The sequence below is a fragment of the Carassius auratus genome, chromosome 4 (assembly GCF_003368295.1).
Source record: "Carassius auratus strain Wakin chromosome 4, ASM336829v1, whole genome shotgun sequence".
In the NCBI taxonomy this organism is placed as follows: Eukaryota; Metazoa; Chordata; class Actinopteri; order Cypriniformes; family Cyprinidae; genus Carassius; species Carassius auratus.
In genome coordinates, this window is record NC_039246.1 from 21,449,816 (window position 1) to 21,466,180 (window position 16,365).

Consider the following 16,365-nt stretch of genomic DNA (forward strand, 5'->3'; position numbering starts at 1 on the left):
CCAGTTGTTTGAAATTTAAGATCTAGCATCATTTGTGCACAGATTCCACCATTTGAATGACATTCATACATTTTAAGTGTGGCTTGAGTGTCCAAATAAACTCTATGTGTTTGAGAAAGTTGCAAGGTTTAGTTTCCTTCTTTCTGCCCGGACACTATGACAGAAGCCCTCCTCTCGCTCACCCTTTTCTCTTTCACTTTATCTCTCTATTCCAATACATCTGCCCCTCACCCACCCTACATCTTCTACGTCTCACTGGAGTGAAGTGTAATCCATGTGGATTATCATAGTGGGGAGGGCAAACTGAGTGTGTGAGCGTATCTGCTTCTGTTTCGCTTCCTCCCAGCTGCGTTCAACATAAGATGAGGGTGAGAGAAACCGAAAGACAGGTGGAACTGCACAAGTTGCCAGCTGGTCAGTCAGCCCGCATCAAGACATCATCAGTGGGACTCTTAGAGGATTTCTATAAACTCTGAGGAGGAAAGAGCATGATGAAGAGAATGATGAAAGGATGAGATGCAAGCATCAAGCGGGGATGATCAGGAATGGGGAGAAGAGAGCCAGACGTCATTGTTTCAGAAGAACATTCTGGGAGGTTTTCTGTGTCTCCCTAAAACACACTTTTGAAGCTTCCAGAGAGTATTTTGGGATCAATTTGAAATCAAGATCAGACTGGGATTACCGCACAAGGTCTATCTTCAGGATCCCGTGAGCTGGAGATCGTAGAAGCTGCTGTTTTATGCACGTGGCAGGGGTTGATGGGTAGGATGAGGAGCATCGCACTGCTTTGCATGCTGTTTTTAAGTTGGACCATCCAAACACAAGCTCAGATGAGGATATCACCTGAAACGTGAGTTCAGTTCATCTCTGCATGAACCCCATGAATACAAACTCTGCCCAGTATAACAGAGACCTTTCTTGTTGAGTTTAACATAAACATTTCACACTTGCACTGTACCCCTCAGACATTTATAGATGAACCACTAATAGCACTCCTTTGATTCCTTGCGCAGAACTGCAGTATTTCTCCGAATCTCATCTTAATGCTTGCAGGTCATGACTTGCACACCTCCTGTCACCCCTTGTATAAAGCCAAAAGACTGTAAGCCGAAGCTTAACCTCCACTGGCAACATTCACTCAAAATCCACACACACAGCCTGTTTGAACAGACTTCTGGTCTCTCTGAGAGCTAATGTAGTTCCTGAAATCTGAAAACAACAACACAAGTCTTAATAAGCTTAAAATCTGTAGCGGTCTGAAAACTGTGACCCTGTGTTTTCATTAACAACAGTTTCTCTCATCATTAATTATTGACGCCAGCCTGAAATCCTCCACTTTGAGAGCCACCACTGATCTTAAAAAGAAATTGCATAGCGCTGCTGATGTTAATAATCTCCCTGCCATTACTGACCCTATAAAATATATTTATTTACGTCTTATTTTGTTTTTAGTCCATATTTTGCTAACATATAGTTACAAGAAATTGTTTTTGAAAGACGTTTGTTTTGCTCATCAAGGCTGCATTTAAAAAAAATCTAAATCTGATAAAATATCATTTCAATCAAAATAACTGTTTAAATATTGTTTAAATAAGTCTAATTCAATATATTTTACAATTTCATTTATTCCTGTGATACAAAGCTGATTTTTTCAGCAGCCATTACTCCGGTCTTCAGTCTCACATGATCCTTCAGAAATCATTTTAATATGATGATTTACTGCTCAGGAACCATTTATTATCAATGTAGAATACAGCTTTGCAAATGTTTTTTTGTGAAAACCACATTTTTCCAGGATTATGTTCAAAAGAACAGCATCTATTTGAAATAGAAATCTTTTGAAGCATTATAAATGTCTTTGCAGTCACAGTTAAATGCATCTCTTCTGAAAAGTATATTAATCTCTCATTTTCAATAATTAAATGAATCTTACTGTCCCCTATATTGATGACTTGCACTATAGTACATATTTTCTGTCCAATCAAATTTACTCTAGAATGAAAATTTCACTCCCCCAGACATTTAATTTCCTAAAATCAGTTACTTGATATGAACTTCTTGTTTATAGATCCTTCTTGTAATCTCATGATCATATTCTGTTGTCTACCGGGCTAAAATAAAATGTATGGAAGATGTAATGCTAATGCTTTTTGTTTGTGTTCGGAACAGGGTTCAACAGTGGGCAGATGCCTTTGGAAAACAGCTTCTGTCCTTGTCAAACAGATACTCAGGTGCTCAGCTCTTACAGAAGGTTTGTCTATATTGAAAATCTGACTTTACCCCCTCATTTCAATCCGAACAACAAAGCAATCATGGATATTTCGGATATTGTCTGATAATCTGCAGCTTTATCCGTAAATCGCTATGTTAGCAATGTGTCCAACTGCTGGTAAATGTCAGATGCAGCCGAGTCTAGTTATCTGGCATCTGTCTGAATTTACACAAAACTCTAATTAACATGACTTTGTATGGTTAACCACAGACCCGGTGCCAGCCTACAAGCATCCCATCTGCCTACCAGAGAGTCAAATAACTACCAGTTTAAATCTGACCTGAATATGTAGGCGTGCTTTCACCTTAAGGGCCTTTATTAGTGCAGCACAACAGCAGGATGTGCCTGAATGGTGAGGCAGGAAGAGGATTAACCTTCCCAGAATGCTGCATCTCCTCCTCCCTTTATTCTTTTTCTCTCTTTTTCCCCCCCTTTTGCTTTTGTGTCTCTAATCTGAGCTCAGAATAAAGCATGGTCCTCTTACAGTGTTGTGTGGAGGTGGATTATCCCTGTCTGACCTCCTGTTTCCTCCTGGCCTACGGGCAAAGAGCAGGACTCATTGCTTTAGACACAGATTGAGCTTCTGCTGTCATTGGTCTTTGATACTGAACAATGATCTAGAACTCTGCCTGTGCTTTTGCAGCTATCAGAGGGATTTGCTTTATATTAATAACAAACAAAAAACTATGGCATGGTGTCCTTTAATTTAATTCAATGTGCAGTTTATGTTTCCGGTGTGTAGAAATATCAAGATGTGGAGCCTATAGTGAAGATGCAGGAAGTGGATGGTTTAAAGATGGTGAAGGAATTTGCTGAAGAAATGGAGAACATGCTGGGCAGAAAGATGAAATCGGTTAAGGTCGGAGATATCAGAATATTGTCACGACGCTCTAGTTATAATATGATTAAATTCTTACTAGTAAAATAATTATTTGTTATGGGATCATCGGCTGAATTCTTTTATATTTGTGCGTGTTTTATATAGAGAATGGCAGAGACTTTAGAAGACGCTGATTTCTTTCATGAATATAACGCAACATTAGAGGTGAGCTCTCTATCTATTCTTCCATCCCCTCAATCTTCATCTCTCGGTCTATATTCGAATATGCTTGTTATTCTGCAGTTTGACTACTACAACTCCATGATGATTAACACACTGGATGAGGATGGGAACAGTGTGGAGCTGGGGGGTGAATTTCCACTGGAGGAGAATGAGCACTTTAACAAACTGCCTGTCAACACCCAGCAAAGTGTCATACAGGTGCCCACCAATGTCTATAACAGAGGTGAGACGCAGAAATGAACCTGCATTTCCATCCTTAATTAGACAAAGATCAAGGAAATCTCTCTCTGTCTCTCAGATACTGATATTCTGAACGGGGTGTTCATGTCAGAAGCGCTGAATGAAATATTCACCAGTAACTTTGAGAAAGACCCGACTCTAACCTGGCAGTACTTCGGCAGCTCAACAGGATTTTTCAGACTTTACCCTGGTAATCATCACACTACAGCCTCGCTCCTTCAAATGCACCATTGCAGATTACTGCATGAAAGCACAGTGATTATTCTTATTGATGAAAATGACAGTGTTTGAGCATGCATTTCTGCTCATTCAGACACAGGACAGAGAGTCTGACTGACATAGAATTACTGTGATTAATGGTGCCAGTGACTCTCTCATTCATCATCATGTCATCACACTATTGACACACTAACAAAACCAATAAACTCAGGCTTTCCAGATCTTACACACATACGCACACAGAAATCCTTCCCTCTCTCATAGAGAGCAGACTCTAATCATATTCATTTATACACTCTTTAATAAGGTATCAAATGGACGCCTGATGAAAATGGAGTTGTCACTTTTGATGCCAGGAATCGCAACTGGTGAGTCTTAAAAAATAAGATCTTAAAAAGGCATCTTAAAAGAAAATGTGACGTTCATGATAGTAGCCTATAAATTAAGAACAGCGATAACCGTTGGATTACTGATCTTTCACCTCAATTAACTACCGAGAGCTCACGGAGACGTCGAGATTAGTAACTTGGCTGCAGTTCAGGGTCAAGGAGCAGAAGGACTGATCCCAGTGAAAGATTTTAATCTTGATTCCTTTCCGTGACTGTCAGTAGCATCTGCCCGGTTTCCTCAAACACCTTCTGCCAGGACTAACATTATTACAGCTAAAGCACGCAATCTCTTTAGCAGTAACGAACGCGGAGTCTTTTGTCTTGTGTTACGTTCCTATATCTGAACAGCTAGAGTGATCTCTGTGGGGCTGTTACCAAATTTGTGTATTTCTGTTCCATCAATAAGTTACATAAACACAAGTAAGCTCATTTAAAATGTGTATACCAGGCTACTGCTGTTTCAGTCTCTCTGTCACCTTCTTATTGTGATCTCATTACTTCCTTCCTCTCAGAACATTACGTAGATGAGATTTCACACGCTGTTATCCGGTTGAGGAATTATTACTGTGAAAGGTCTCGAGTGTTTGTCAGTGACCGTGTGAGCTAGTATTATTTACACTATATACTATTTGGGCATTCATTCATATTTTGAATAAGCTTTTATTTGTATTTTTTTGCGTTTTTATTTTAATTTTAGTTTTTGGTAATTTTGTTATTTTAATTAAATACCCCTATTTAGCTTCATTCCTTTTTAAATGTAGTCTTCTTTGTAGCCAGCTTTGGTTTTTCATCTAATATTTATCTTTTACTTCAGCTTTATTTGACTAAAATGAAACCATTTTTAATAGTTGGAGTTAACAAAACTGATCTGATCTTGTAAGCATCTAAAAAAAGAATAATTCCCTAATCGTTCTCTCCTTCTCAGGTACATCCAGGCAGCCACGTCCCCCAAAGATATCATCATCGCTGTGGACATTAGCGGTAGTATGAAGGGACTGAGGCTCACCATTGCTAAACACACCATCAACACCATTCTAGACACACTTGGCGAAAACGACTTTGTTAACGTCATTGCGGTAAGAACAGAAATCCTCTACACTGTGTCCTAACCGGACATGATCAGATCAAGTGGCAAGTCCCTCTATGTAAATCAGGGTTATTATCTTAAATAACACCTAATATTGTCTGTCTTTCTAGTACAGTGATTACGTCCGGTATGTAGAGCCCTGTTTTAAAGGCACACTAGTACAGGCCGACCTGGATAACCGTGAGGTAACATTTTCTTCACTTGCACAGAGCAGTGAACTCAGCTGCCATATGAGGTTTGGACATATTCTGCATGCTATTTATTTCTAGCACTTCAAACTTTTGGTGGCGCAGTTGCAAGTGAAAGGAGAAGGAAAGGTGAAGAAAGCCATAAAAGAGTCCTTCAAGATTCTCAACGAGGTGTGTTAATGTTTGAGGGAAGGAATGTATATCCGTATTGCAATGCTGATGTATTAAAAGTTTGTTTGTGTGTGTAGGCAGCAGCAGAAGGCAGGGGGAGTTTATGTAACCAGGCGATCATGTTGATCACTGATGGAGCCATGGAAGATTTCCAGCAGGTGTTTGAAGAGTTCAACTGGCCGGAACGCAAGGTACTGAACGCGCACAAACACACGCTATGGATACACGCTTTACCTGTGTGCATATAACACAATGATAAGACGATACGCTCTCAAACAGGTGCGCGTGTTCACGTATCTGATTGGACGAGAGTTAACATTTGCTGACAATGTCAAATGGATTGCTTGCAACAATAAAGGTGAGATCTACCTTAATTAAGCTGAGCATTGTGGGAGACGACCTGAGCTAGTGAGGTCTATTATTTGTACAGAAAATGTGAACACTTTGTACAGTATTTATAATGCATGACTTTATTTCCACTGTTTCCTACACAGCTTTTCCTGAGCACCATAGTTTCATTTTCCATAAATTTTTAGGCATGTTTGTTACAGGATAAGTATATATATATATATATATATATATTAGTGCTGTCAATCGATTAAAAAAAATTAACTAATTAATCGCACAATTTTTTAAAATTAATCGCGATTAATCGCGATTAATCGCAATTAAAAGACTGAAACTTTTTGGATATGTAAATGTAAAATGTAAATAATTAATGTAAACTCAAGACAAAGAAACTATTTAAATTCAAAATATGATTGTTTATTGGAATTTTTGTTTAACTTGTAACACAGATTTTCTCATGTAAACAACATACCTGCAATAAACCATCAATATCCTCCAAATTAACTGTTGGCTTGAAAGCCATATTTATTACAGAAATAAAAACACAGGCATATAAGTACAATTTGAATTTCAAAACAATCAATGCCAATAAAAAACAAAAATGATTTCCATGTTGAATTCTAAGTGGACTGCAAAAAAATTCCAAAGTATAGTCATTGCCAGTGCTTTAAGTGGGCCAGTATGCACCGGTACTCAGTACCATCACTTCCAAATATAGCTCTTGAGCTTACCGCCACCTCTCCATGCGCCCAGAACGTGCTTGTAGCGTACCGGTTCGCTCATTTGGACATCTGTTTTAATAGAGGTTTTAATCTTTTACCTGCACTGCCGATTTTCACAGCGCCCTTCACAATGCAAGCTTCCTAATTCATCCCACCCAGAGCAGAAACTACATTACCCATTCACCCTTAAGTTATACAAGTGAATAGCGCATGTGTCGCTTTTCCCACTGTTAAGTGTCAACAACTCAACGTGGCCGGAGAAGGTGTGTGAAACTCGTTGTGAGTTATACTAAAGCAAAATCTTTAGTATTTATTGTCTGATAAACATTAAAAACTGTCTGCGGAGGTTGAGTCGTCCTGCAGCCCCCGCTGGCTGTTCATTGGCTGCAGCATCTTTTTTCTAAATTCTAAAAAAAATACCGTAGACGGCAAGGCACAAATTTAGATATTCATTTATCTAATTAATCTATAGCCTATGCACAAAGACAATATGATCTTTTTGTCCCCTTTTTGTTTTAAAGCTTGATGAAGAGAGAGAGCGCAAGTTGCTGCAGCTGAGGAGGACAGTGATGCACGCGTATAGGAGTGATTGACAGTTCGCGGCACTGTGTACAAAAAATACTCCGCTACACAATTATTTAATTATTTTCGTTTAAGCTTATTAACGTTAGCGTTACAGAAAGGTCTGATTTACGCACTGTTACAGTCATTGTTTTTTTTTTTTTTTTTTAAACAATGACATTTGAGTTCATGATTTTAATGTTGCTGTTTCTTGTGGCAGACTGAATGAAGAGTAATGTTTCGTGTGGCAGACTGAAGAGTAATCCGAGTTTTATACTGAAACCTTCCGTCTAAAAGTCCTTCCTTGGTCTTATCCATATTTCTTTGCACGTTGAACACACATAGGCCACAACTGGATATAAAAAAAACTGCAACCGCGTTAATTGCGTTATTTTTTTTTAACGCGTTAAATATTTCAAATTAATCGAATGCGTTAACGCGCTAATTTTGACAGCACTAATATATATATATATATATATATATATATATATATATACTTAATATAGTGACTTAAGGGTATAAGTCACTATATTAAAAGTGTATTTTTTTTTAAATTTTTATTGTATTTTATTAATACATTTTTATGAATGTTTTTATTAAAGTTTAATATATATATTGTATTTTATTTCAATGACCTTTCTTTTAAAATGTAGTTTTAGTTATCAATAATAACATTAAAGGCGGTTTGACAGATATGCGCAAAACTATATAGACAACAGAATTTCCATGACTTTTTCGATTTTATTAATTTCCCTGCCTTCTTCAAACCTGGAAATGACAATATAACTAAATCCACAATCTGTTCTGACAGAACCGTAATTAAATTCTGTGACAGCTATGCCCTCTGCTGGTAACAGATACATCAATCAATCCCATTTTCTCATTACTGCTGTTTTTGTGTGCTTGTAATTAGGTTACTACACTCATATCTCTACTCTGGCGGATGTACAGGAGAATGTGATGGAATATCTTCATGTGCTGAGCAGGCCAATGGTCATCAACCATGAGCATGACATCATTTGGACAGAGGCTTACATGGACAGTGTGGTGAGCTGCTAACCTTTTCTCGTTCAATCTTTCCTTTTGAACATGTTAGTACAGAACACAAAAGGTCATGTTTCATACTGTCACAAAACAGCACATTGATAATCTTTGCCTTCATTAATTGTGAACCTCTCATGTTGTGATTTCTTTCCTGAGAGTGATCTCATTATGTCTGTTACTTCATTATGTCTGTCCTCCCATTCCAGCTGCCCAATACAGCGGAGGTAAACACTTTCGTTCTGCGCAGTAGATCAAAAATGATAATGTATGCCTAAATGCAGTAGTTCACGTAATTTAGTTCCTAAAAGTTCCTTGTTAGATACAATTTAGTCATAACTAGAAGTTCTGATGCATGTGAAGGTTTTAATTTAATCGAATGTCCATTTACAGGTCTAGATGTAGCGTGCTGTTTAGTAAACCCTTTATGAATGCATTTTTTAAAATTAGTTTATTTCTTAATTTTTTAGGCTAATGACAGTGTATTCTAAGATTTGAGTTCCGTGGAAATCTGGAGATGTTTCTTCAGAATTCTGTGGGTGTAAATTTTGAAGATGACTACACTGCCCTACGAAGGCAAGAGACAGTAACTATACTACTTGAAAATCGGGACTATGATGGGTTACAGATGGGTTTAGCTCCACTGTTTTTACTCCACACACTCAGAAAATGTATATTAATCCAATAAGAAACACTGAAGCCATTTTCTGAGTTTCAGTGTTGGTTTAGTTACTGAATTTGGCAATTTAGTAGAACTATAAAAAACTGATTCCACCTACCAGAGAAGCACCTGCTCTTAATGGAAGTGATCTATGGTCTCGCTCAGCTTGCAGTCCACTTCACAGGCCTGGCTGGATTTGAACATTAATTCAGTCTGTTGTCTCTCTCTTCCTCCCTCTCTCGTCTTTCAGCTCTTTAACACACAGGCTGAGAGTTTGCTGTTGATGACTTCTGTGGCCATGCCTGTGTTCAGCAAGAAAGAAGAAACAGTGAGTTCAAGTCAAGTCTGCTTAGTTGCCAAAAATAAAAAATAAAATTGGCTACTATTAGAGCAAATTGTGGCTCCTCACACACACACACACACACACACACACACACATCTTTGTTTCCGTGAAGGGGACTTTTCCGTAGACTTCTAATGTTTTATACTGACTTGATGTTTTTTTTATCCCCTAACCCAACACATACCTATTATAGAAATCATGTTTGCATTGTTACACTATCAGATAAACATAATTTCCAATTTTTTATGATTTTTTTCCCCTCATGGTTCATGTCGAAACACACACACACACACACACACACACACACACACACACACACACATACATACATGTTTATCGTGTAATTCAGTCTCAAGGACGGCAGAATTAGTAATGTGTATAAATGAAAAACATAATTAAAATTAAATAAGGACATTATAGTTTTCATGATAAAACGACTTAAACTCGTTATTTTTAATGAAACTACTTACTAATGATTCAAAAATTCACTCATAACACTGAGAAACAGTCACTTCCTGTCGTAACGTTAACTTACGTTACCGCTGTAAATAGAAGAAAGGGAACTGAACGACTCTTTTTAGCGATGCGGGGTGAATTAAAATGCTCATAACTTAAGTTTTTACATGTTAATATGACGTTCTTCCAGTTGGACTACATTAGGAGTTCGTGATTGGGATCTTGGATAATGTAAGTTAACGTTTACACTCGTTACATCCTTGTTTTAAAATCATAAACGTCTATTATGTTTGTGAAATATATACCGCTACATTATTAAATTATAAGCTGACTTTTGTACCTAAAAGTTTGATATAAATGCTTGTAAGTAACAGACTAACGTTTTTTTTTAACGTTGACGTTTCCTCACTTTCTCGCGACTGAGTGAGTAATAGTAATGTGTCGTTCGTAAACGAATCGTTCTTTTTGAACGAATCTTTTAGGTGAACGAATCGTTCTCGTTCACGTAATCCACTGACTCATATTTCTCGTTCAGTGAAGTTCCTCCCTCCACAGCAGCGCGGCGCTATAAGCAGCGCATGCGCAGCTCAGTGAACCGGGTAACAACTGTTTCATCCTGTCAAAGAATTACTCAACCTCGAGCCAATAGCCTTCGAGTATGAGATGTGACAGAGTATTTGATTTGTTGAATGTAGTGAACGAAAACGCCCTTCAATGAACGAGTTTCATATGAGTCTGACTCTGAACTAGATCTAGAGATCTTATCGTTCGTGAACGAAATTACTGAACTGGTACCCATGTCGGTCATGTCGTTCGTGAATGAGTTGAATGAGCTGATACATAGCGTTCGTGAATGAAATGACTGAACTGGCATACATGTCGTTCGTGCACGAGTTGAATGATACATCTCGTTCGTGAATGAAATGACTGACCTGATGGTCAGGGTATATTCTGGCAAACAGTTTACCAATCACGTTTCTCAATCGGCAAAGCACATGTCGTTCGTGCATTAGTTGAATGATTTAGAAAATCTCGTTCGTGAATGAAATGACTAAACTGGCACACATGTCATTCGTGAACGAGCTGAATGAACGGATACATGTCGTTCGTGAATGAAATGAACTGGTACATAGCTTATCTCGTTCGTGAACGAAATGAATGAGAGTAAACCGGGTCAGTCTGCCATTTAGCATGTCAATCTCGCAAAAATGCAAAGCGCAGTTATAGGTACTGTACTGTGCACATACGCTTGTTTTGATATTTAGCAACTCCACGTTTAATCCACGATTGATGAATGTGAATATATAATAAACAAACTGTCTGACCAAACAATTAAAATGCTATTTAGGCAAGAAAACCTTGTGCTTTGTTCATTTGAACAACTTAATTAGACTTTATATATTGAATGCGATTATACACACCTTTTAATAAAGCCAGATCAGTTTTTGTAACAAGTGAATACGTTCGTTGACTTGAGACATAACAACACAATACACTTTTTGCTATCTGCTGGCTTATTTTGTGTAATACGAAGAAATGGTCACTGAACGAATCAGTGAACGATTCTGAACGAATCATTTTGGTGAACGAACTGAAAATGAACGAATCACTAGAAAGAATCATAATTTCCACCACTAGTGAGTAACGAAAAGAGCTCGCGAACGCGCTTATAAATAACCAGCCAGAACTAATCAATAGCTGATAAGTGACCTTGGACCACAATTTCAAAACCAGCCATTCGGTTCAAACTAAGTTTTATATATAATCTGAAAACTGAATAAATACGTTTTCCATTGATGTATGGTTTGTCATGATAGTAGGTACAATATTTGACCGAGAGCTTTTTGAAAATCTAGAATCTCAAAATATTAAGAAGTCGCCTTTAAGATTGTCCAAATGAAGTCCTTAGCAATTCATTACTAATCCAAAATTAAGGTTTGATATATTTACGGTAGGAAATGTACAAAATATCTTAATAGAACGATATTTAGCCTACTTAATATCCTAATGATGATAATAATAGTAATACTAATAGTAATAATAATAAATTGATTTAATATAATAATTTTTAATAATTATTTATTCACATTTTTAATTGATTTAAAAATAATAAATTGGAATTATTCATTTTGACCCATACAATGTATTGTGGGCTATTGCTATACCAGTGCTATAACAGGTTTCATGATCTAGGGTCACATATGTCCTTGAAAAAGTGTTATTAATAATTAAATATTTCCGGTTTCAACTATTTACAAAGAGTTTACAATAGTTCAGTTGAATAGTCTCTTTTCAAATAAACTCAAAAATATATTTCAAGTTTTTGAGATTGTGGGGGTCAAATTAAATCAAAGAGATTTAGATAGAGAATTTTTTTTTAAATAGAGATTTTCATTGTTCATGATTCTGAATTTGCTCTTTCTTGTCTGTAGTTGTCTCATGGGATCCTGCTTGGAGTGGTTGGTACAGATGTCCCTTTGAAAGAGCTCATGAGATTGGCTCCTCGATACAAGGTGCCTTCATAATGTCCTCAGTCCTCAATTTGCACTAACACTAATCACATCTAATATCTTTTCATTGATAAGGCAGGCTGTATCCATAGAGATTATATTGCATAAATGAGATTGTTTAGATTTGTTTTGACTGTTCTTTGCCGTTTTAGCTGGGCGTTCATGGATATGCATTCTTAAACACTAATAATGGCTATATACTCTCTCATCCTGACCTTCGACCTCTGGTGAGCTCCACAATATTCCCTCTAGTGATCTTAAAACTTAATCTACACATATTGCCCGTATGTGCAAGAGCTGATTACCTTGTGATTAGTTTGTATCACATTAAAGTTGATATTTTTTTATACGTTGTTGTAGTATAAAGATGGTAAGAAGCTGAAGCCGAAGCCGAACTACAACAGTGTGGATCTGTCAGAGGTGGAGTGGGAAGATACAGAAGATGCAGTAAGTGGAACAACACACACATACAGACACATAAATAAACTCTCGTCATGCCATTTTTAGATCAATAGCTTCAAGGTGTTTGTGTGTTTTGATCCTCTAGTTGAGGACAGCGATGGTAAAAGGGGAAAGTGGGACAATCTCTCTGGACGTCAGAGCAACAGTAGACAAAGGAGTGAGTTGATTTTGGCCATTCATTCGCTTCTTATATGTTAACCTTAATTGAATTCATTCTTTTTTTCTCTGGTAATAACCTAGCTGTGACTGTCATACTTACATGCCGATGTGTTCCCTTCTCAGAAGAGAGTCGTTTTCCTGAAAAATGACTATTTTTACACTACCATTAATGAAACGCCATTCAGGTGAACAGTGATAAAAACACATTTAAATCTGTGCCAAGTGTTAGACTCCTGAACTTATATTGTGTATCTTTGTTATCAGTCTTGGAATTGTACTTACCAAAGGTCACGGGAAGAACGTTTTCATCGGAAATGTTTCAGTTGAAGAAGGTAAAGGTTTTCTGATTAGTACCTGCAAAATACAGATCATGTGCCTGCTTTTCGTCATTTCCTCTCAGCTGTATTGTTGTTGTTGTTCTTTTCTGTCTACAGGCCTACATGACCTGACTGCTTCTGATGTCACTATTGCTAATGAATGGTAGATGTTATAAAATTAAGCTGTTTCTAACCTCTGAAATGCCATAATATACCCTAATCTGATGGTTTTTGATATTTCAGGACATACTGTGAGACGGACATCGATCCACATCACCGCAAACTGACACAGTTTCAGGCTGTGGTTCAGTACCTAACAGGGAAAGAACCAGACCTGGAATGTGAGTTCTGTCTCTGTCTTTTGGACACCAGACTAGAAGTTTTTACCTGGCATTTCAGTTTTTACTTGTATAATTACATTTATTTATATTCTTGTTCGATTACAAATAAGCAAAAACACAAGCAATTTCATCAGAAAAGGTGATAAAATGAATGAAAATTCTAAATTACGATTCTGTCATCATTTATTCACCCTCAAGCTCCAAACATGGATTTTCTTTCTTCTGTTGAACACAAAAGAAGATATTTGGTATCCAAACAGTTGACAGCAGACCACACTGTTTTTTTTATACCAGTCAGTGGCTCCCAGCAAATGTTCCTTTATTTTTTTGTGCTCAACATAAGAAATTCATACAGGTTTGTAACAGCTTATGGGTGAGTAAATGATGATAGAAATTTAATTTATGCATGAACCGTGTAAGCAACAAAAACAATATAAATACTCTGTTTTGGAACAGAGTTAAACAATTAGCTGCGCATGTAATTCCTCTCAAATCTTTGTACCTTTTATTCTCTGTATACATCATTGTAATGAAACACATTTTGATCTGAATGAGGATTGAAGATATCCGCAGTTGAGTTCTGCTCTGTCTGTTCTTCAGGTGATGAAAGACTTCTGCAGCACACTCTGTTTGACGCAGTGGTCACAGCTCCTATGGAAGCCTACTGGACCGCACTGCTGCTCAATGCCTCCGGGTAAAACCTCCCACCCACGCACACAGCGTCACAGACAAGTTTCATTAGTCAAATACATGCTCGGCCGTGACCTTTCTCATTCTTCTGCTCGCCTCCGTCCTGTGCAGCATTGATGGGGGTGTGGAGACGGCGTTCCTGGGCACACGCTCTGGCCTCATGAGAATGATCAGATATGTTGGCGCAGAGAAACGTGTGGCAAAGTGAGTACCTTTAATCAAGAGCCCCTGCTGTCTGCATCACGACTCAACCGCATAGACAGCATCTGCATTGTCATAGGTTTTCTTAAGGCCACCCACTCCCACAGCACTTCATATAACTTTCATTAGTATGCACTCTAAAATACACTCAACACTAGAAATATAAAGATGGACAAGCAGTCAAGCAGTAAAACAGAACATTGTATTCTAAATACTATCTAAATACTATATATATATATATATATATATATATATATATATATATATATATATATTTTAATACATACAATATACATATATATATATACATACATACATACACAGTATATACAATATACTGTGTGTATATATATATATATATATATATATATATATATATATATATAGATATAGATATAGATATAGATATAGATATATAGATATTATCATACATACACTCTGATATGAATCTCTGAATCTCTATTTTTCCTCAGAAAATTCTTATCTCCATCGGATAAGGAGAATATTTTTACTCTGGACCATTTCCCTGTTTGGTATCGTCGTGCAGCAGAGAATCCATCTGGACGATTTTTGTACTATATCCCAATAGAGGACAGCACACAAGGTAGCTTCCACCCTGAAATCCACATCATACAGAGTATGAATTTTACACCCTATTTAGAATATCCTATTCCGTATTGTTGTTTTTTTTCTTTCCCTGCAGTGGATGGCAGATTTGTGATTGCTGTCACGTCTGTTACAGTCTCTGTGAACAAAAAGACAGCAGTTGCTGGAGGTACGATTTTCCATGGTTATTCTTTTATATATATATATATATATATATATATATATATATATATATATATATATATATATATATATATAAAATAGTCTGTGCTGATAAAAAAACTGAGATACTATTATCTTTGTCCATTTTAAGTGTGTTTGCACATGTGCCCATGTATGGATGTGCAACCATCTCTGGAATTCACCTCCTCATGAACAACTCATTTCCCCAACATGACCATTGCTTGTGCTTTTTCTTCTGTACCCAAAAGCATCTTTCACACATACAGTCTTTACTGGTAATTTACCATTAAATAACCATTAAGAGGTCATGTGTGAACAGACATTTTCAAAAATACCAGTAAATTCATTCTGCCAATTTAACGGTATGAGAAGTTGTAACATTACCAGTAAATTGCCGGATTGATGCTGTGTGTAAACACAGATATTCTGGTGCAGATGACACTTTTACTCTGTGCTGAGTAGTTCGGTTTAAAGTCGTTTAATCGATGTCTCAGGAGCAAAAGCGCTGCATGAATGTGAACATTTGACACAAAATGAAAACAACAAATACACTGACCGCGCAAATACCATTAAATGTTTAAAAACTGGGAAGCACAGCCGTTTGGGTCATTTCTGGTTAATGATGTCACAGAATTTACTGGTAATTTGGAACCGATGTGTGAATGGTGCTTTACTGGTAAACTTCGACACAGAACGTCGTTGTCTATGAACAGTGCATTCTTTTTATTTTCCGGTAATTTTAAGGCAAGTTACTGGTATTACTGTGTGAAAGGGGCTATAAAGACACTCAAAACTGATTACTTGTATTAATACACTAAGGAAAAGATCAGGAAGTCACTGCAGTTGGACTCTATTTCATGCTTTAAAGTGTTTAAAAAAAGGAGCCAATGGAAAATGCCAGTCAATGGAAAAATCCATTTTACCTCCATAATGGTTTTTTATTTTCTACCAGCCGGGGCTAAATAGACTATATGCTAATCAGCCTACGCTTGACCCATTGGTTTATCCATCCATTTCAGATTTTGAATCCTGATCTTTCTCCATTTTGTGTAAAAACTAAAGCATCAGCAAATTTTATCACTTTACTTTGAGCAAACTGTTGTGTGAATGCTTGCTGAAAATTACACTTCAACAG

General features: G+C 37.0%; 1 protein-coding gene across 2 annotated transcripts in view; it reads left to right on the forward strand.

The window, feature by feature from the left end:
- The first annotated feature begins 155 nt into the window (after positions 1-155).
- The window catches only part of cacna2d4a (calcium channel, voltage-dependent, alpha 2/delta subunit 4a), a 40,292-nt gene continuing 24,082 nt past the window's right edge, over positions 156-16,365 (forward strand). Inside the window, exons 1-27 of one of the 2 annotated variants that reach the window (XM_026232212.1) lie at positions 156-850; positions 2,170-2,251; positions 3,015-3,131; positions 3,258-3,317; positions 3,396-3,558; positions 3,634-3,765; positions 4,102-4,162; positions 5,109-5,259; positions 5,381-5,455; positions 5,540-5,629; positions 5,707-5,820; positions 5,909-5,987; positions 8,174-8,307; positions 8,511-8,528; positions 9,213-9,290; positions 12,194-12,274; positions 12,424-12,498; positions 12,632-12,718; positions 12,819-12,890; positions 13,016-13,077; positions 13,157-13,224; positions 13,327-13,372; positions 13,453-13,550; positions 14,151-14,244; positions 14,352-14,444; positions 14,915-15,045; positions 15,145-15,216. In XM_026232212.1, the coding sequence (XP_026087997.1) occupies positions 759-850; positions 2,170-2,251; positions 3,015-3,131; positions 3,258-3,317; positions 3,396-3,558; positions 3,634-3,765; positions 4,102-4,162; positions 5,109-5,259; positions 5,381-5,455; positions 5,540-5,629; positions 5,707-5,820; positions 5,909-5,987; positions 8,174-8,307; positions 8,511-8,528; positions 9,213-9,290; positions 12,194-12,274; positions 12,424-12,498; positions 12,632-12,718; positions 12,819-12,890; positions 13,016-13,077; positions 13,157-13,224; positions 13,327-13,372; positions 13,453-13,550; positions 14,151-14,244; positions 14,352-14,444; positions 14,915-15,045; positions 15,145-15,216 (2,425 nt within the window). In that variant the 5' untranslated portion in view covers positions 156-758. The remainder of the gene's footprint in view (positions 851-2,169; positions 2,252-3,014; positions 3,132-3,257; positions 3,318-3,395; positions 3,559-3,633; positions 3,766-4,101; positions 4,163-5,108; positions 5,260-5,380; positions 5,456-5,539; positions 5,630-5,706; positions 5,821-5,908; positions 5,988-8,173; positions 8,308-8,510; positions 8,529-9,212; positions 9,291-12,193; positions 12,275-12,423; positions 12,499-12,631; positions 12,719-12,818; positions 12,891-13,015; positions 13,078-13,156; positions 13,225-13,326; positions 13,373-13,452; positions 13,551-14,150; positions 14,245-14,351; positions 14,445-14,914; positions 15,046-15,144; positions 15,217-16,365) is intronic. The other variant, XM_026232220.1, reaches the window with a different exon arrangement.